We start from the raw sequence: 20,448 nt of genomic DNA, 5'->3' as shown, positions 1-20,448 counted from the left end.
AAAGTCTAGTAAGCGCACTTTCAGACTTCTTGGCAAGCAATAGCTAAGAAAGAACTCTCTGGGCTCCGTGACAATTTCAGTATGAGTATTATGCAGCAGGTCAATTAAAAAAAAATAAAAATGAATATATCCCTGTACAAGTCTGGTGTCACAAGTTTATTATTATTTTAGCAGTTTATTAATGTATTTGGAAGACCTCTCTTTGTCCTTCCATAAAGATTACACCTTACTTGCAGTATCCTTACTGTGGTGCTCAGAGCCAGAGTGTGAGTGCTATTATCCTGTTGTCTGACTGCCCTTCTCCTTCCCCAGTACGAACAGTTTGAGAGCACCATTGGCTTCAAGCTGCCAAACCACCGAGCTGCCAAGCGCTTGTGGAAGGTCTGCATCGAGCACCACACCTTCTTCAGGTACACACCCTGCGTCTGAACCCCTGAAGGGGCAGCCTGTCTCCAGCAGGCGACTGGGAAACTGGCACCGCAGTTCCAGAGGTTCTTCCTTCATTAGTCAGTCCTGAGTCAAGGGCAGGGAGTTTCCCGATTCTCATAATCCTCTTTTCTGCCTGCCTGCTTCTGTTCACACAGCAAAGTGTACAACTTTGTACAAGCATAGCACCGTTCCTGACCTTTAACTTATTGGATGTGCTCATGTAGGACACAGGAAGAGTTGAGCTCCAGGTCTGGGTGCTGTCTGTCCAGTCTGGATTGTCTGGTGGCAGTTTGTAATCTTGCTATCACAGAGGGGGGCTGCTAGCTCTGCGATGGCGTTTTTTTCACAGTGCACTCCCAGGTTAGCTCCAGATCGTGTCAGGCTCACAGACCCCGTAGTTTGGCAGGGAGCAGATCTTTATAAACAGTTAACTTGGAATTTAATATATTTTATATTATATCTGTGTAATAATCTGAACCCTGTCTTAATAATAATTCCTTACATTTATATAGCGCTCATCGTCTATAATGTCTCATCCAAAGGACGGCACCTTTTGTATAGTGTCCCCGTCACTATACTGGGGCATTAGGACCCACACAGACTGCAGGGTGAGCGCCCCCTGCTGGCCCCACTAACACCTCTTCCAGTACCAACCTTAGTTTTCCCCAGGAGGTCTCCCATCCAGGTACTGATCAGGCTCACTCTGCTGAGCTCCAGTTGGGCTGCCAGTTGTGAGTTGCAGGGTGATATGGCTGCTGGTATATCACTAGCCACCATATCACCGGGTCTTGAGTTTCCATGTGGTTCACTTTTAAACAGACAGTCCATCCCTGATGGATCTGGTGGGCTGTGTCGATGATCTGCATGACCCCGCAGGAAGGTTGATCTGAGGTGGTTTTTCTTCCATGTTTCCACGGATCTCCTGCAGGTTGGTGTCCCCCGAGCCCCCTCCCAAGGGTTTCCTGGTGATGGGCTCCAAGTTCCGCTACAGTGGGCGGACGCAGGCACAGACCCGGCAGGCCAGTGCCTTAATTGACCGCCCAGCGCCTCACTTCGAGCGCTCGGCGAGCAAGAGGTACCTGCTGTCGCGCAGCATGGACGGAGGTGGGTACAGCGTAGGTGTCACGGCCACACACTCTCCGGGTCTGTCAACCCACGCCCCCCCCGACTTCAGCTGGCTTCTGAATGCACGAGACCCTGCTGGGTGTGTCATTCCGGGAGCTTTAAAAATAGGCAGGACCAGGACCACAGACACATCAATGCACAGCTGTGAGCTTCACAACTAGTGCTCTTAGGTTTACAGTGAGGGAAACCAAAAATTGACCCGACACCAGAACAAAAGCCTAGCTCTTCGCTGAGCTGTCAACTAACTTCTTCAGCCCCTGACTGTGGCAGCTGGGCAGCTAAGCTGCTTACCAGCCTGAAAACAATTGACCTTTAGTCTCTTCCTAAGACTTTACAGAAAAACCCAAGTCTGTCTCTGAGACTCTTCACAAGTAACCCAAGGACTATTATTATTACTGAGTCTTCCCTGAGAGCATTTGTTTCACGTCTCAGGGAAGACTCAGTAATAATAATAGTTGCTTACACTTATATAGCGCTTTTCTGGACACTCCACTCAAAGCGCTTTACAGGTAATGGGGATCCCCTCCACCAGTGTGCAGCCCCACCTGGATGATGCAACGGCAGCCATAGTGCGCCAGAACGCTCACCACACATCAGCTATCAGTGGGGAGGAGAACAGAGTAATGAAGCCAATTCATAGATAGGAATTATTAGGAGGCCATGATTGGTAAGAGCCAATGGGAAATTTGGCCAGGACGACGGGGTTACACCCCCTCAACTCAGCTTTCTCAGACTTAATCACAAGTTCCCTGGTTCCACGGTCCTTTGCTTTCTGCTTTTTAAACACTCACCTGACCAACTGTCTCCCTACGAGGTAACATAGAGCAGCAGCAGCCCATTCTGCAAAGGTTTCTGGGAAATGTGGTCCAGACGAAGCTGCCATCTTGTCTGAACTGTCTGTGCGCTTACAAGTAATAAAGGAAATGGAGAGCAGGGCTTCCTAAACACATTCAGCAGGATGTTCCCTTTCTTAAAGCAATAGAGTCACCTGTCACCAGGACATCTGATTGATTGATGAAATGGCCATGGGGTCTTTAATGACTTAGTTGTCAGCTTTAACTTCTCATCTTAAGGTGGCACCTCCTACTGTACAGTGTTCTTAGTCTCCTTGCTTGGGCACTGGTTTGGATGTTATGTAGACCAGAGGGAAGAGCTGATGGCATCAGGTAGTAACACTGCTGGTATAAAAGCACACCATGAATGATAAAATGCCAGCTCTGATAGGTAACAGACTGATTGATCTAATTGAACACACTCATTTGATTTGCGCTAATACAAGCAAACGTAGCAAGTGAGTCAGTGTTGACTTGATCTGTGGAAAGCTGAAAGGAGCTATTTGGCAAGAGACATTGCTGCAGAGCCTTAGAACACTATGCACTGATTACCTCACAGTGGTTAATCAGCGGGGGGCAATATTACTGAGTAAACAGCAAAGAATCTGCTCAAGCTGCGTCCATTTTCTGCTTTTCTGTTCTTACTTGGACCTAGCTCTATTGTATTACTAAAGTTACAATATATTTTTGTTATTTTTGATATTATACTCTTAGTCAGCCTCACCTCCACAATATAGCCCATCCTGCCCTGCCAACTCGTGCCCCACCCTACCTACCCTTGCCCCACTCTGCCAACTCCTAACCTGTCCCACCTTGTCTTGCCAACACCTGAACTGTCCCTCCCTGCCACTCCTGCCCCACCCTACCAACCCCTGCCCTGCCAACTCCTCACCTGCCCCACCCTGCCCTGCTAACTCCTGACCTGCCCCACCCTGCCCTGCCAACTCCTGACCTGCCCGTGACGTCTCCCACCCTGTGTCTTCTCCTTCTTCTGTCCTGCCTTCCCATGACCCACCCTGCCCTCTCGCATCCTGGCCCAGACCCCCCCGCCCCCCCACCCTCTCCTGTGTCTCTGTGTCTTCCTCTTGGCATCTCTGACCTGCAGATTTCCTCTGCCCAGCCTCCGCCCTCGACGAGAACCACGACGGCGTGTCTCAGCGCAGTGCCAGTGAGCGCCAGCGCCGCCGCTCAGAGGACGAACAGGAGGGCGTCACCACCCCCACCAAGATCAAGGAGCTGAAGGTAAAGCAAAGCCTGCTGTCCTCACAGGCACAGGGGGGCATGAGCTGGACTGGGTGGGGGGTTGCAGGTTTCAGACCCAGGTGCCTGAGTCAGAGCAGTGCTGTACCACGGGTCTGTGTTCACTGGATTAAAGGCATATGGCCTCTCCTTGTTTCTGAAACTATAATGCAAGTGATGGATGACATCGTCCACTACAGCTTGTAAACCTGAAGCAACATGTAAGAGACATGCAAAGTGCAGATGAGATTGAGCTTCAAATCGCTGATGCTTTCCTCTCCCTTTCGCCCCTCTAAGAAGCACAGTCCCTCCTGTTTGCCTCCTATAGCAGACCTGCTGCAGAGCTCAGCTATTTGGAGGTGAATCAAGGTCTTCAGCTTTGTACTGCCTGCTCATCACCACACGAACTCTGCTGTGTGTTTCTTCCTTTCTGTCGCTGTGATGTCAGAAGGAAGAGTCATCCAATTTCATGATCGAACAGGAGGTACTTCTGTCTTTAACATCCGCCCATCCCAATGTCACCTTTTGTGGGGGTTAATCAGCCACAGTACCCCCTGCCAGGCTGTTTCTTTGGTTCCTTGTGCTCCCATGATCTGAGGTTAACCAAACTCCCTGTGTGCCTTCCCAAGGAATCAGACCTGTCTCTGAGACCTTTTAATCCACCTAAAACCTTTTCTTCTTATTCCAACCACGCACGTACCAGAAGTCAACACATCTACTTCCTGACCTCAAGCTGGAGTTACTTGAAGTGTGTCTATCTCATTGTAAAAAACATTTTGCTCTGGAGAACTAAAGACATATTTTGCTGTCTGTGCAGTCTTGACGGGTCTCACATTGCACATCTTAAGGATAAAGCAGGAACTCTGAATTTGGCTTTTCTGTGCCACCAAGAGCTGACCTTGTTTTTCCAAAACCCTTAAGCATGAGATATAACGCACTAACCAGGATGGGAAACACACTTGCAGGTTATCATACAAACAGGTATCAGTGATGTTTTCCAGAGTGATCTGGGGGCATTGAGCGTTCAGAAAAGCTCCGGGTGCGTAGTGTGGGAAAAGCACAGTCGGTAGCAGCTGCCTCTCTGGATGAGAAGAATGAGGAACAGGAAGCAGCCGGAGTGGGTGGCAGGATTCTCTCAGCTCTCGGTGGATGAACGGCACTGAGGCGGTATTTGAATGATTCTGCTTTGAAGAGCTGATGAGTTATTAGTCATGATGTGCTGTGGAATACCGTTTCTTCCATAATAAAGTGATTTAGAAATGTGCATTTTCTTCAACGCTAGTTATCATCCTTTATTTTAGCCTTACGTTTTTTCACGTTATGTTTCTGTTTCCTTAAGGGTGGAGAGCGGCAAAGATCATGTTCCAATTGGGGGGTGTCTCCTCTTAGACCCCCCCTAGTGTTCCCCATATTGTCCCAGTCCATTTTGTGTCTCTCAGTGAATTTTCCTAAAGTCTTTCCCAACAATTGCCTCTGAAGCTTAGGACTTGTCCTGTCATGCTCATTTAATAGAACTATTCCAACCAAAGCTGGTGCCCTGGTTGAGGAATAGTTGAGGATGTAGACCATTGTCAGACAGGCTTCAGTATTACAGTATTACTAACAAATTATTCAATAAATAAATATTTCTAAAACTACAGTTATTTAATATTAGTTTAGTAAGACTTTACCAGAAGGACTCAGTGTATAGTGTCACATTAATGAGCTTCCCCTGTATGCAGTATTAATGGCCATTTGGTTGACAAAAGTGGTAGACTGTGGTTCTCAGTCCTGGTCCTGAACTACTCCCATGCCTGCTGGTTTTTCTTCCAACTGTTCCCTTAATCGCAGGTGCTAATTGCTGACAGTAATTGACCGGCTTGTTTGATTAGGCTTTGTTCTGCACTTAGGCACTTAGGTTTCGAAAATACCGTAGTACAGTGGTTCTCAGTCTTGAACTTGAGTTGCCCCTGTGTCTTCAGGTTTTTGCTCCAGCTGTGTTTTAATCACAGGCTAATTGACTTCATTTTTTTCTATTTGAGGCTTTTCAGCTCTTGAAAAACATTAATGAGGTTTGTAATCGGTATAGACCTTGCGATAATGCAGTGAATTTCACACTCATTCAGGTGGGTGTGCTGAAGTATAACCAGCGGGAGGTGAGAGGTTGGGATGACTGCATATCAGACATTTCTGTGTCCTCAACTGACCACCTTTTAAGAGCTGTTTAGAAAGTTCAGGAGAGGTTTCATAAAATCCCATGTTCTAAATGTGTCAGAAATAATGCACTATAAAAGTGGGGGCATTTTGGAAACATAGGACTGAGTACTGCCTGAAAAAGTACTCAGAAAAGAGTATAAACCAGCAAGCTGAACAGTCACAGGCACCAAGAAGCGCTGATTTGCTCCAAGACCAGAATGGAGAACCTCTGTATTTAGACACATAGTGAAGCAGACATACAGTAGACACAGAAGAAGAAGCAGAAGATACTGCATGAAAAGTGTGTTCAGATTCCCAGCGACCATTTTACTGCTGTCTGTAGAGTCTGTTGTTTTCTCTGGATTGGTTTGTTACTGGGGTTAATCAGAAAACAGCACTTATGCACTTATTAATCAGAAAACAGCACTTATGCTTTGAAGAGTTGATGAATTCAAGTAGCAGAACAAGTATGCAAAAAGTAATAAGTAAATGCTGAAAAGCAGATGACAGCCTGCACCCTGTGGATAAGCAGATGTTAGAATCGTGGGGCCTGCATAATTAAACTGCAGTTAGAAAAACGAATCCACGCGAATTGTCTGTTCTAGGAGATTATCTTTGGAGAGATCACACCATTCCTCCCTGCTGGAATGTGTGCGTCCCTGCCTAGCCACACAGCTGACGGAGAAGAAGCAGAAAGCTGTTTTTGAAAAGCTTTCCTCTGCTGTGCTTAATTAGGCCCAATATCTTGATAAAAGGGAGACAGCCCTTTTCGTTTCATGGAAATTAAAGCCCGTGCCTAAGAAGGCAAGGGAGTGATATATCGGCTTTCTTGGAATTGCTGTACTGACAGAAAAGGCAACGGGACGTCTGAGCTTGTTTAAACCAGTCTGTCGACAGTAGTCTTAGCATGTTTTTATTACACCTGGCCTCACTGCTTTTTTTAATCCTGCTCCAGGAAGAAAGAATCTAGCTGTTTCCTTTCGTACATTTTTTTCACTAAACTGCTTTCTCTCTTTAACTTTTCGCTGTCAGGAGGACGCGGAGTCTCCAGCTGACAATAAGCAGGAGGTATCTTGTAGATGGTGGCCAGTGTCTGTCTGTCTGTCTGTCTCGCTGTCCTCAGCGCTGTCTTTGTGCTGTTTTGGATCATTTCATTACAGTTCAGCTTATATTACAATTTAGAAAAGTCTTTTTGTACCAATGGGTTCCAAAGACCCTCTTATTCTTTTGCCACAGCTGAACTGCACACATTCTTCTGTGGAATGGAGACCAGTCCAATGTTTCTGAAGCTGTAAATGTCATTCAATATTGTGATGCAGCCTTAGGCATCAGTCTGTGTGTGTGTGTGAGTGTGTAAATAGAACTGTGATCCAGCCAGTGTGTCTGTCTGGTCTCCGTGTCTGAGTATTTCCAGGCTGAATGGCCTGCCTGAGCTGACCTGTACTGTACTGTACTGTACTGTCTGTCTGTCTGTCTGGCTGCTTCCTGACTCAACCTCTGTGATTTCCCTCTCTGTCTCTGCACTCCCCTTTCACCACCTCAGTCGGATCAGGAGTCAACCCCTCGCCACAAACAGGAGGTATTTTTGTTACTCCTCTGTGCACAGACTGTGAAGTACTGTTCCTTTGTTTGAACCTGCAGACTGTATTCCATCCACACAAGTGACTCCCACTGTTCTGTCATTGCAGTAATGAATATGTGAGACTCTGGCATGGCTGTCTGACCCCCCTGCTCTTGTCTATAGTGACTTTATTTGGTTATTCCCGGTGCCTGTGGAGATGAGTGGGTTGAAAAAACTTCCACTACCATTCCTTCCAAAGCCTTTAGCTGTGGAACAGTAAAGACCAGGCTCACAAGATGCTATTTAACAATGCCTAATTCAGTGGCTCAGCTTGACTTTCACAGTAATTTACATCAGTGGGAGGAAGTTAAATAAAAATCTAGTAGGTTGATAAAGAAATCAATGAAATGACCTCTGAATGAGTGGTAGGTGGATTTTGAAGTAATTTCTTTACCAGCTGTCGGGGACAATTGTAGCCCTGCAAATTCTGTCGGGGTTTCCATGCTGTCCAGCCCTTAATCTGGAAAGTCAAGTTCAAGTTCATGTTTATTTGTCATTCCAGCCATATAGAAGTATACAGTGGAGCGCAATATCGTTCCTCCTCATTCACAGTGCAAATACAGCCAGGATAGACAGGACACTGACATAGACATTTATTAAAGTTTAGATTTATTAAACTTTTAAAGATGAAAGTCTCTGATTGTATGGAGGTGTCGCCCATCACAAGTCAACGCTTCCATTCCGATTAAATGGAAGAGTCAGACAAGAGCATTGTGTGGTTGGTGGCAATCCATTTTTCATGGACGTGAATGTCGTTTGCTTTTGCTGCCTGATGCAGACCGGCCCTCATGCTGGATTTCTCCCCCCCCCCCCCCCCCCGCCCCTCTCTCTCTCTCCCGGGGGCAGTTCCTGGACAAGTCCGAGGACATCCTCCTGAAGCACCAGGCCAGCATCAACGAGCTGAAGAGGGCCCTGAGGGAGCCCAACAGCAAGCTGGTGCACAGGGAGAAGCGACTGTCGGGCACCTCCCCAGGAGGCACACCAGAGAAGAAGGCTGTGAGTAGGGGTTTCGGGTTCGAGCCCATCGGCTTCCTAGGCCGCAGCTGCATTACGCCCCAGGCTTCTGTTGCGGGGGCTTGCGTGCTGAGCTGATGCCTCTCCTTTCGGGAGGGGTGTTGGTATGTGGTACTGACTCAACAGGGTCACAGGAGGTCATCCATCTCCTGTAAAAAGAACCCGTCATGTCAAATCTGGAGGAGACTGCTTTGGAGTTCATTGTACTAAGCAGGATCTTGATTTTCGCTCATTCTGTATTTACCAGCAATTGAAATTGTTCTGTGCGCTGAACGTGTATTGCTATGAGAGTTCAGAAAGTGTTTAGTCCTGAATACAGGGACGTGTGTGTGGGCGCATCAGTGCTGTCGAGTTTTAGTCTTGTTCCTTGTATTTGATGGCGTTTCAGGCTTTGCAAATATCACAAGTAAGGGAAGATGAGGGCAAAGGGCATGTTTCAGTCACAGTCTCTCGAAGAAAGTCTTTGGTTTTATTTATTATACAGTTTCGAATTTTATTATTTCGAATATACAGTTGAATTAATTGGAGGGTTGTTCAATGCTCAGATAAATACAGCGAGGTGATTGGGAGTTTTTGAAAGTGGTTAGAGGATAATTGTAATTGGCTGGGTGAGTCCCAAGGCACTTGAAACATGCAGTGTGAAACCTGAAGGCAGAACACAGACACAGTGGAGAAGCAGGAATCCAGCAGGATGAAACCAGTGTGACAGAGACCAGCACACCAGCACACCAGCAGCATTCTGATCAGCAACAGAGAAAGGTGCTGCTTAGGGTGAAGCTTCAGGTGGGAGAATAACGGGATGGAAGAGAAAACATCAGTTTTGAGCTGATACGGTAGCAAAATGCAAAACAGCAGGTCCTCATCATAAAAGATCTGCAGCAGAAGTGTAGCAATGCTTATTTAATTAAAAAATCAGTATGTTAAAACAGTGGTAAACAATTACAGTTTTAATGTTAGGCATGATTTTGTTAAATTTCATTTTGTTTTGTTACAAGATAAGTAATAAATCTTGTTACCTTAGTAGTATGGATTGCTTACTTTCAATAAGTATAATTCTTATATTTTTATCAAGTAGATTCTTGCTCACAAGGATTTGCTCAATCCATGTGTCAGTCCAACAGTGTGTCTACTTTTACCTGTTTCATTTTGTGCAGATATGAAGTGGCAGCTGAAATGTTTTCTGACACACTGAGCTTTGTCAATACGGTGCAGTTTTTTAGTTATTCTGTAATAGACGAGACACCCTTGTTCATCTGATGTCTGAAACGATAAGGGTATCCGTTGCTTCTTTGAAGTTAGAGGCAGAGAATCAAATCTGTCTTGTTCCTGCAGCTGAAGTAGATCTTATCTTCCTAATCGAATACTGACAAGACTTTGCAGACGCATCAGATAATGTGTAGTGAGAGGGTCTGTGCAGTCCTACACAATAGCAAAAGGGCATTACATGTGGTAGGTACAGGGAGTGGACATAAAATGGAAACACCCAGGTACAAGGCACACCAAGTATATTAAAAACAAGAGCTTCCACACAGGAGTGGCTTGTGTTAATTAAGCAAGATCCCAGCTTACTCAGGGTCATATATGAATATGCTGGACAGATCTGGTTGCTTATAATTATTGGTTGCATGGCTGCAAGAGAAGACCTCAAAGGGGAGATTGTTAGGATGTTTCAGTGACCAAGGCAGCTCAACTTACTGATGTGTGTTAAGGTGATGTCAGTACAGAACTCCAAAGGAAAGATCTCATCAGCGTAGGACTATAGTGGGTGGAAGTATGTGCTTGGAATCATGATATCTGTGCATTAATTCAAACTACAAGGCAAAACAGGCGAGCAACTGCAGATCAGTTGACTGCAGATTCCAACCTGTGGCATGAGCAGCCGGTTTCAGCAAAATGGTCTGTGGAGAGCTCCACACAGCAGGATCCCCTGGTCAGGTGTCAGTGCACAAACCACTCATCACACCTGGAAGAGCACATTTGCAAGTCCAGTGATGCAAAGAGCACAGGAAAGGGGTGAGATGAATTATTTTTTGACCATGATCTCTACAGAGTGTATGTGTGGTGCCAGCCTAAAGACTTCTGCAGCCCCGAGCTCTTGGTTCCAACAGTGAAGGGTTCTGGTTATTCTGTAATGTTGTGGGGTGAATTCCCCTGGCATGGTGCACTTATTCTCCTAAATGTTTGGGACAATGCTTAACGGTGCTTAATGGTACAGAGTGATCATATTCAACCCACGTTGAAGTATTCCTTTCCTGGCGGGAGGAGTATCTACCAGGATGACAATGCTGCCATCCACTGTGGTTGACCAGTGGTTTCTTGAGCCTGATGTTATCCATGTGTCATGAGCTTCTCAGTGTCCAGACTGGAACCCAGTTGAACATGTATGGGATATTCTGGAATGACACCTGAGATGGTGTTTTCTGGTGGAAGAATGGTTCTGCATCCCTCCTGCAGAATTCCAGCCACTGACAGATTTTATACCAGTGTATACGCTGTACTGGCCAGACACGGTAGCTCGACGGCCTGTTAATTGACATGACTGTGGTGTTTCCAGTTTTTGTTCATTATCAACATTTTGAAAGTGCTGTAATGGAAATGACAGTGGTTTTTATGAAAAGCGAATGGGATGATAGAGAAAGAATGCAGTGGCCAGAGATCCATATTTTGAACTTTCTGAAGTTTTCTTGCGAACTCATTTATGTCACGTTGTGACAGAATGGCCCCAGCCCAACCAGGTGAGCTCAATACAGACGTGTAGATAATTACTTCCCACATTACTCACTCATTTGTATTAGTCCCACTCACATTGACACTAATTACTGTCAAATTTCCCCTCAGCATTCTCTCACTTTCGCACTGTTTTTTTGTATTCACACTCATGTTACTCTTTCAGTAATCAGTAACTCAGTCTTCAGATGGTTGTGGTGGTTGTGGTTGTGTACTCACCCCTGCCAAGAGCCTTCTCTGGACCAGTGTCTCCTGGTCTCTGGTCTCACAATCGCACTCCCTTTACCCAATGTTCTCTTTTCACACAAGAATATTTCATCTTTTTTCTCTCACAATAACGTTTTCTCGGATGGTCTGCATGTACCCAATCTGGGGCAAGGCCTTTCTCTGTCCCTGCAGTGGAGAGACACCAGTCTTCACTCAGGACCAGCAGACTGAGAAGCTGGACAGGCAACCCCACCAGAGCTGGGAGAATACTGGCTGTGTCTCCTGCTCCCTGGCTTCTTCAACTCACTTTAATACAACTCTCTCACACAACAATAACACCAGTCCCTGTACAAGCGTACCCCACACTTTATACAACAACTCTCTCATACAACCATAACACCAGTCCCTATACAAGCGTACTCCACACTTTATACAACTACTCTCTCACACAACAATAACACCAGTCCCTGTACAAGCGTACTCCACACTTTATACAACAACTCTCTCACACAACAACAACACCAGTCCCTGTACAAGATACAAGCATACTCCACACTTTATACAACAACTCTCTCACACAACAATAACACCAGTCCCTGTACAAGCGTACTCCACACTTTATACAACAACTCTCTCATACAACAATAACACCAGTCCCTATACAAGCGTACTCCACACTTTATACAACTACTCTCTCACACAACAATAACACCAGTCCCTGTACAAGCGTACTCCACACTTTATACAACAACTCTCTCACACAACAACAACACCAGTCCCTGTACAAGATACAAGCATACTCCACACTTTATACAACAACTCTCTCACACAACAATAACACCAGTCCCTATACAAGCGTACTCCACACTTTATACAATAACTCTCTCATACAACAATAACACGAGTCGCTATACAAGCGTACTCCACACTTTATACAACAACACTCTCACACAACAATAACACCAGTCCCTATACAAGCGTACTCCACACTTTATACAACAACTCTCATACAACAATAACACCAGTCCCTATACAAGCGTACTCCACACTTTATACAACAACTCTCTCATACAACAATAACACCAGTCCCTGTACAAGCGTACTCCACACTTTATACCACAACTCTCTCACACAACAATAACACCAGTCCCTATACAAGTGTACTCCACACTTAATACAACAACTCTCTCATACAACAATAACACCAGTCCCTATACAAGCGTACTCCACACTTTATACAACAACTCTCCCATACAACAATAAAACCAGTCCCTATACAAGCGTACTCCACACTTTATACAACAACTCTCTCACACAACAATAACACCAGTCCCTATACAAGCGTACTCCACACTTTATACAACAACTCTCTCACACAACAATAACACCAGTCCCTATACAAGCGTACTCCACACTTTATACAACAACTCTCTCATACAACAATAACACCAGTCCCTATACAAGCGTACTCCACACCTTTATACAATAACTCTCTCATACAACAATAACACCAGTCCCTATACAAGCGTACTCCACACTTTATACAACAACTCTCTCACACAACAACAACACCAGTCCCTGTACAAGATACAAGCATACTCCACACTTTATACAACAACTCTCTCACACAACAATAACACCAGTCCCTGTACAAGCGTACTCCACACTTTATACAACTACTCTCTCATACAACAATAACACCAGTCCCTATACAAGCGTACTCCACACCTTTATACAACAACTCTCTCATACAACAATAACACCAGTAGCTATACAAGCGTACTCCACACTTTATACAACAACTCTCTCACACAACAATAACACCAGTCCCTATACAAGCGTACTCCACACTTTATACAACAACTCTCTCATACAACAATAACACCAGTCCCTATACAAGCGTACTCCACACTTTATACAACTACTCTCTCATACAACAATAACACCAGTCCCTATACAAGCGTACTCCACACTTTATACAACAACTCTCTCATACAACAATAACACCAGTCCCTATACAAGTGTACTCCACACTTTATACAACAACTCTCTCACACAACAATAACACCAGTCCCTATACAAGCGTACTCCACACTTTATACAACAACTCTCTCATACAACAATAACACCAGTCCCTATACAAGCGTACTCCACACCTTTATACAACAACTCTCTCATACAACAATAACACCAGTCCCTATACAAGCGTACTCCACACTTTATACAACAACTCTCTCATACAACAATAACACCAGTCCCTATACAAGCGTACTCCACACTTTATACAACAACTCTCCCATACAACAATAACACCAGTCACTATACAAGCGTACTCCACACTTTATACAACAACTCTCCCATACAACAATAACACCAGTCCCTATACAAGCGTACTCCACACTTTATACAACAACTCTCTCACACAACAATAACACGAGTCGCTATACAAGCGTATTCCACACTTTATACAACAACTCTCTCACACAACAATAACACCAGTCCCTGTACAAGCGTACTCCACACTTTATACAACAACTCTCTCACACAACAATAACACCAGTCCCTATACAAGCGTACTCCACACTTTATACAACAACTCTCTCATACAACAATAACACCAGTCACTATACAAGCGTACTCCACACTTTCTACAACAACTCTCTCACACAACAATAACACGAGTCGCTATACAAGCGTACTCCACACTTTATACAACAACTCTCTCATACAACAATAACACCAGTCCCTGTACAAGCGTACTCCACACTTTATACAACTACTCTCTCATACAACTCTAATTCTCACAGGAAATAGATGCTCACAGGATGAACGCATGTAACGTTAGGAAAACCACAACGGTGGTTTCTTGGCGGCCCTTGTTTGATTACTTGTACTGCCAGCATAGTGGCTTGTATCCCCGTGTCTTGGACCACTGGCTACTTGGAAAGTCTTGTGGAACCTCTCCCTCGTGCTCCAGGGGTGCTGTATTCACACTCTGCCCTACCCGGTACCTTACACACCTGCCAATGAGATCCCTGCACGCAAGAAATATATGCACTCTGTGCTGTTTGATTTGAGTATGGTTTAAGAGTCTAAGAATTTAAATGATAATTCCATTGTCTTGATACAATAAGCTTTACACACAGAGGTGGAACCTAGTGTCAACTTAGGAAACCTTTTACACTCCATCCAGGATATTTTGTGGAAAGTAATGAGAAGATACTTTGACTAGTCTGAACTGCCAGTACACAAAGAAGTGCTCACTGATGTCAGGAAGAACATTTAAGTTTAAGGTGAATTTTCCAGGCAACTAGCCATAGAAGCAGCTATAGTACCTGTGATGCTATAGCTGATCAGATATGACTTGCTGGCAGCATGCAGAAGTAAAGCAGATTTCTGTAGCCAGTGACAGGGAGTTCATGGTTAACTACTGCTCTCTGTTCTTTCTCTTGCTCCGCCTCTGTGGGATTGCTAAACAACCAATCAGGTGTCAAGAGGAGGAGGGGGGGAGGAGCCTGTGATCAGCCCTGGTCTGGAAGGCTTCATCCAGAAGACTGTGATGTCATCTCCAGAGGTTGCCCTTCTCTCTTCTACCTTCCTCCTCTTAGTAGCAAAATGTGCTGATTGTATCATTGGGTGTCCAGGAAACTTCACATACTGTATATGTACATTTAAGGCGTTCCCAAGTATAGCTCAAATGCTTTCACTCAGCAGATTCTTGCCATGCTTTCAGTCAACTCTGAAGTAAGTCAGACACAGTCAGCAAATGTTTGTAAGATATGTCTGATCAGTATTCATAAGATTTATATTTGTTACTATAATTTTTGCTTTCTGTTGTAAGCAGCCACCTGGGAGTCCAACTGTAGCGTGCACCTTTAAATGGGTTCCAGAACCTTATTTTGAAAACTTTGCAAACATGCAGTCGTGCCTGTTTTGAGGGGTACATTTCTTGCAAAAGTCAAATAAGCATGTAGTATCCTCTTGTTCTCTAGAGTAAGAGAAAATAGGCTGTAATATCTGTAGGCAGTGCACTATGACAGCAAGCTATGCTAACTGTGTTTAATCTATATCAACATATAGGGCTCTGAGGAGTGGGTATTAATTGAAAAACAAGCAACTAGCCAACAGGACCTGAGCATTGAATTGAAACAGGAGAACGACATTACTAGTATCTCACCACAAGAGGCAGGTCATTACTTCCTGTGTGAACGAATAGAGGAACCCAAAAGTGCAAGAGATGATCAGGAAATGAAGCACGACCAGAGAGAGAATGGAGAGGAGCCTCAAGAAGACAAAACTGTTCCTTCAAACGAAGAATCTGGTGAAACCAAGCCAGACAGTCCTGAGACAAACAAAGACTATGACCAACTTGTCATCACTATGGATTCTCAGCTCCAAGCTCCAGCTAATGACCCAGAACCAGTGGAGGACAAATTGCACGATAATGACTTGGTTCAGGCAAGAAACTCTGAAGGCACCATCACGTACAACAGAAGCGAGCAGACTAGAATCTGTCGTGAAAAGAGACCCCGGAGCCTCAACTTGGGCAGGCCATCAGAGTTTGTGTACGAGAGAGAAGTCAAGCTGAATGATGGGGAACAACAGCACAAAGACTCTGACAGTGACAGCAGTCCGTTAGCCAAGACAGATCAAGACTTAGAAGAAAAACCTCAGGATGTTGCATCGGACAAACAACAGAGTGGGACTGTGTCTGCAGAACTGTACTTGCAGATGGATGAAATAGAGAAGCTCACAGAGACTAAGACTAGTAGTCCTCAGAAATCCAAAGACCTGCAACCTAAGGTGAAAAATCAGCTTGCAGGTTCGGATTCGGAACATGTTGGTCACCTGGAAGAGAAAGAGGCTGAACCAGCTTTCCGTCAAAGTGAGGAGGATGCAACTGGGAAGACTCGGAACACAGAAGCTGATGAGAAAGTGAAGACACATTATACTACGGGAGTCATGGAGAAGGATGATCAAAGCACAGCTCAGAGTGCAGAAACGGAGAGAACTCCACCGGAACGTGAAAAGGAGAAAGAAGCACCTTCTTCACTGGAGATGAATGTTTCTAAAGACACAGAGAAGCTCTGTGATTGGGAGAATAGTCCAGAGGTCAGACATGTGAAAGATGAATCGGATAGTAGTGCAAGCTGTTTAAAGAGCTCTGTAGGAGCAACAGAGGAGAAAGAGGTCCTAGCTCCAATTATGTTGCAACAAGAGGACGGTGGACAAGAAGAAACACCTGGAGATGAAAAAGAGGATGAGAATTCATGGCATGTTCCACCACCTGAAAGCAAGGAGATGTATTCAGTAGAGGAGGAAGAAGAGGATTCTGGGCTCCCTGGTGAAGAGAAGAGTGAGTCTGTAATGGAGTTGTCAGAAAAAGATGTTTCTTCAGAAGGAAGAAAAGAAAGAGGGAGAATCCTCGTAGAGGAAGGAGATGAGATGAGATCATCAGAGACCTCTGAGAGTAATGTTCTGAGTCCAGAGCAATCAGAGAAAGAGGAGCCTGAAAGTAGTGAGGAGCAGATTGCTTGGAAGAAATCTGAGGTGAGCAAAGGGATCCCAACAGATGAAGCTAAAGAAGGGTCTTGTGATGAAGGAGTTGAAGAAAGAATCCCTGAACTGCCAGTGCCTGAACCTAAAACAATAGAATTGTCTGAGGAAAAACAAGAAACACAAAACGATACAACCAAACAGCATGTGATCCAGCAAGAGAATGGAGACATAGGTACAGAAGACCTAAGGGATATCAGAGAAAAGATTCAAGCAGAGCCCTACTCTGATGCCACAAGGATGGGATATGAGTCTTCCAGTTCTCGTGAATTGGGTCCGAATCTCTGTCTTGCACAACCAGTTGACAGCCAACACACGGAGCTTCCTGACCCCTCTGAGCAACAAACCCATTGCTCAGAGGAGTCGGAGGATGAGAAGCGATTGCAGAAGGAATTGGAGAAGGAAGTGAAGGAGCATGAGAGAGAGAAGACCCGCAGCAAAGAGCGAGATCCGTCCAAGGCCTGGGAAGAGCCTGCAGAGCCCCGTCTGCCCTGCACAAAGACCCTTGTGACCCACAAAAACGCTCCCCCCGTGCCTCCCGTTAAAACCCAGAAGGCTCGAGAGTCTGGACTCATCCTCCGAAACAGCCGGATTGCCTCCAAGGACCCCAGCCTGGAAATGGCCAAGAAAAAACACGCGGTAAACCTGTGCTTGGCATCCGCTTTCCATCATTGGAACAATACATAGCATGTGCTTCAAGAGAAACTGCACCTCCATTTTGTTTTGTTTTTTTACTTTTTGTTTCTATTGACCTGATGGGTATACATGCGCCGAGTATATGTGCCTGTACTAAAGAGGAAAAATAAAAGAAAAAGTGTATGCAGCACTTTTTGGCTTTGTCTCATTGGCTGATGCAGTAGTGCGGCCATCAGCTTTCCTCCTCCTTCACGAGTTGTGGAGCTCTCCAATCTACTGTACCCCCATCCCCCTTCCCCCTCCTCCTCTAAGTGCACACTTAGGCTCTATTGCTTGCGTGCCAGCAGAACTCAGTAGAGGGCTGTGCATTGACCCTAGCAAAGTAGTGTCCATGCTTTGGCTTGTGGCTTTCGTCCCCCTCCCCTTCCTGAAACCTTGTTCAGACCTTCTCTTTCCTTTCAGTACCTTTTGTTTTGTTCTTTGATAATCAGCTTGACGTTTCTGAGGTTCGGAAAGGAAAACGAAGGCTCTGGATCTCACCACCACTCTCCTCTGTGCCGGCCTCAAAGGTGTTACTGGACCGTACTTTGTGTAGGCTCCAGTGGGGCCAGAAGCTGGGCATGACCACACAACAGAAATTCAGGGATGGCGAATCTGAATGACTCGGGTTCAGGGGTGGAGAGAAGAACCTTATTGGTAAAGACTGTGGGATGTATAGTCTAACAGTGACATGTAGTTTCACTCCAAATCTTATCCCTTATTGACTTCTCTGTGTAACTGGTGGAAAAATGTGGGATCAGTTTAATTTCTCTTATGCCTTCCTAGTTCCTTGGCTATTTGTAGGAGGGTGGCTGATCGTGTATATTATACCCACAAATACGTGTGAGGTGCTGAAATTGCAGCCTCTTCCACTTCATGAGATGTTCCACAGGGGAGTTCAATGCTGCAGGATAGCAGAGGAAGGTTTGTGCTGCATATGGGTGTGCACTTTCACAGAATATCAGGTTTTCAGCCAAACTGAACCAGATACTAGAGATCCCAGATTAGACATATACTGGCAATACCAATCAAGGCCTTTTCTGCCATATGCAGTGAGCTGTTTATATCTTAAGCATTGTACTTGCAATACATGAATGTTTCTACGTTATCACCTTTCCTTGTCAGCGTTCAACTCTTTTATTACTTAGGGAATGGTGTCTCAGAGCTTTTTCCCACTCTCTACAGAACTAGCAGAGCAGCTTCAAGAATTTGAGAGAGAGATGCATGGTTTTGCATGGTGGGAAAACCCTAAGAAAACCTTTCCTGGCACATTTAAAAAATATCCTGCTTGCCACAGTAATTTAGAAAGTGCAGTAATTACAAGTTGCAATATGTCAGGCTCTGGAACCAGTGGAATGTTAATAGGGGCATAGGTGGGTTATTTTGCAACAGGTTCAGAATTACTTTTCATGAAGTGAAATTCCTGGGGGGAAAATCCAGGTGTTTGACAAAAAAACAACAACACGAATTCTTAATTCTGGGTGAATGTTTCCGAATTCCTGCTTGGAATTAGTGTTAGACACCACATGCAGTCTAAACCTGGCTGACCTGGAGAAAGAAGCCAGACCACTGCTACTGTACTTGCTTCGATCTCTGAGACTGATACAAGATACCGTGCTCAATGACCACAGATGTGACGCAGTGAAATATACAGCACTCTGCATCAAATATACACAGTGTCAAACAGGTCACATTGTCACACACATTCAGGCAGTGTTGTCAGTATTCCCATAGTGGTGATTTATATATATTTATATAAATATTCTGGCCTAGTGCTGGACCTATCTGTGAGCCCAATTCTTTTCAGATTTTGTTTGAGATTTATAAAATACATATTTAACTGGAGTAACTATTGTTGTGGGACACCTTCTGGGACAGGCACAAACAGTCATTGCATTGGTCTCATTGTTTCATAGACATTTTACAGTATCTACTGTTGTAATGGTTTGGTTAGGTGTCTTTTTTTTCTGCTAAAACTAAAACATACAATTATACAAATACTGTAGGTCTTAATAAGTATGTGTTTTGGAGGTTTGGAAATATGTAAAATTAGTGCTTTCATATTGTGTTTTCATATTATGTGAAATTTGGAATAGCGTTCATGTTGTATTGAAAATTTATTACACATTGTATCTGAAGGCTGTTTTTTTATTTGTGTGTGTGTCTGAATGTACAGGTTAATTCAGAGGTCACTAAATACAGGAGCATGTATCTAATGGGAAAGGTTGGTTCTTACTTTATGGAGAGAGCTGAGAATGAAATGAAAGGTCCTAACAGTTTAGGGAGCTGTATTAAAATGGCGATATAGAAAATATGTTGTGGTATTTCTTGGTGCTGCTGGATTGCCAGTCACGCTGAGCCAGAGTTTGGTCGAGTCTCTGAGGAGAGGCGTTTTTGGCGGAGAAGCTGAGAGCCGGTAGACTCCAGGCCTGGCCCTGTTACTTCCTCCCAGCCCCGTTGCCATGGCAACGCTGGACTAACTCTGGACCGCTGTCCTTTTGCCTTTGCAGGAGCCCCTCTCCACTCCCGCCATTCACGAAGAGCCGCTTGACGAATCTCAGGTTGCCCGTTTTTTCTTGGATTTAAAACATCACCCCCTCCATCATCCATTGCCCATTAACCTCAGCATCCGTTTCTGGCCTTGGTCCATCTCTGTCTCCTCATTAACCTCATCCTTTAACCTTTTCACTATCTGGATCTCCCCCGTGTTCGCTCCCCACACTCCCAGAGTCCTCGGACTGCATGCTGCCAAGTCCATTAGACTTGTGTGCGTTGCTGCCTCTCATCTCATCTCTTCTCAAGGCTTTTTCACTCTACCTTCTTAAACCTTTCCTGGCCAATAAAAGC

The 20,448-nt window shown here is 44.9% G+C and overlaps 1 protein-coding gene across 20 annotated transcripts in view; it reads left to right on the top strand.

Annotated features, from left to right (window-relative positions):
* The window catches only part of LOC102685625 (band 4.1-like protein 1), a 102,357-nt gene that overhangs the window by 66,828 nt on the left and 15,081 nt on the right, over positions 1–20,448 (top strand). For 8 of the 20 annotated variants that reach the window (XR_011181764.1, XR_011181763.1, XM_069179589.1 and 5 more), the window contains 9 exons: positions 313–410; positions 1,358–1,533; positions 3,493–3,629; positions 6,834–6,869; positions 7,345–7,380; positions 8,269–8,418; positions 14,858–14,944; positions 15,451–17,565; positions 20,112–20,162. Coding sequence is in view for 18 of the 20 variants with exons in the window: in XM_069179589.1 (XP_069035690.1) it covers positions 313–410; positions 1,358–1,533; positions 3,493–3,629; positions 6,834–6,869; positions 7,345–7,380; positions 8,269–8,418; positions 14,858–14,944; positions 15,451–17,565; positions 20,112–20,162 (2,886 nt within the window). In the remaining 2 variants the exon portion in view is untranslated. The remainder of the gene's footprint in view (positions 1–312; positions 411–1,357; positions 1,534–3,492; positions 3,630–6,833; positions 6,870–7,344; positions 7,381–8,268; positions 8,419–14,857; positions 14,945–15,450; positions 17,566–20,111; positions 20,163–20,448) is intronic. The other 12 variants (XM_069179596.1, XM_015364610.2, XM_069179597.1 and 9 more) reach the window with 9 other exon arrangements.

Source organism: Lepisosteus oculatus, chromosome 16, assembly GCF_040954835.1.
Source record: "Lepisosteus oculatus isolate fLepOcu1 chromosome 16, fLepOcu1.hap2, whole genome shotgun sequence".
Lineage (NCBI taxonomy): Eukaryota > Metazoa > Chordata > Actinopteri > Semionotiformes > Lepisosteidae > Lepisosteus > Lepisosteus oculatus.
This window is presented reverse-complemented; position numbering and strand designations above follow the sequence as displayed.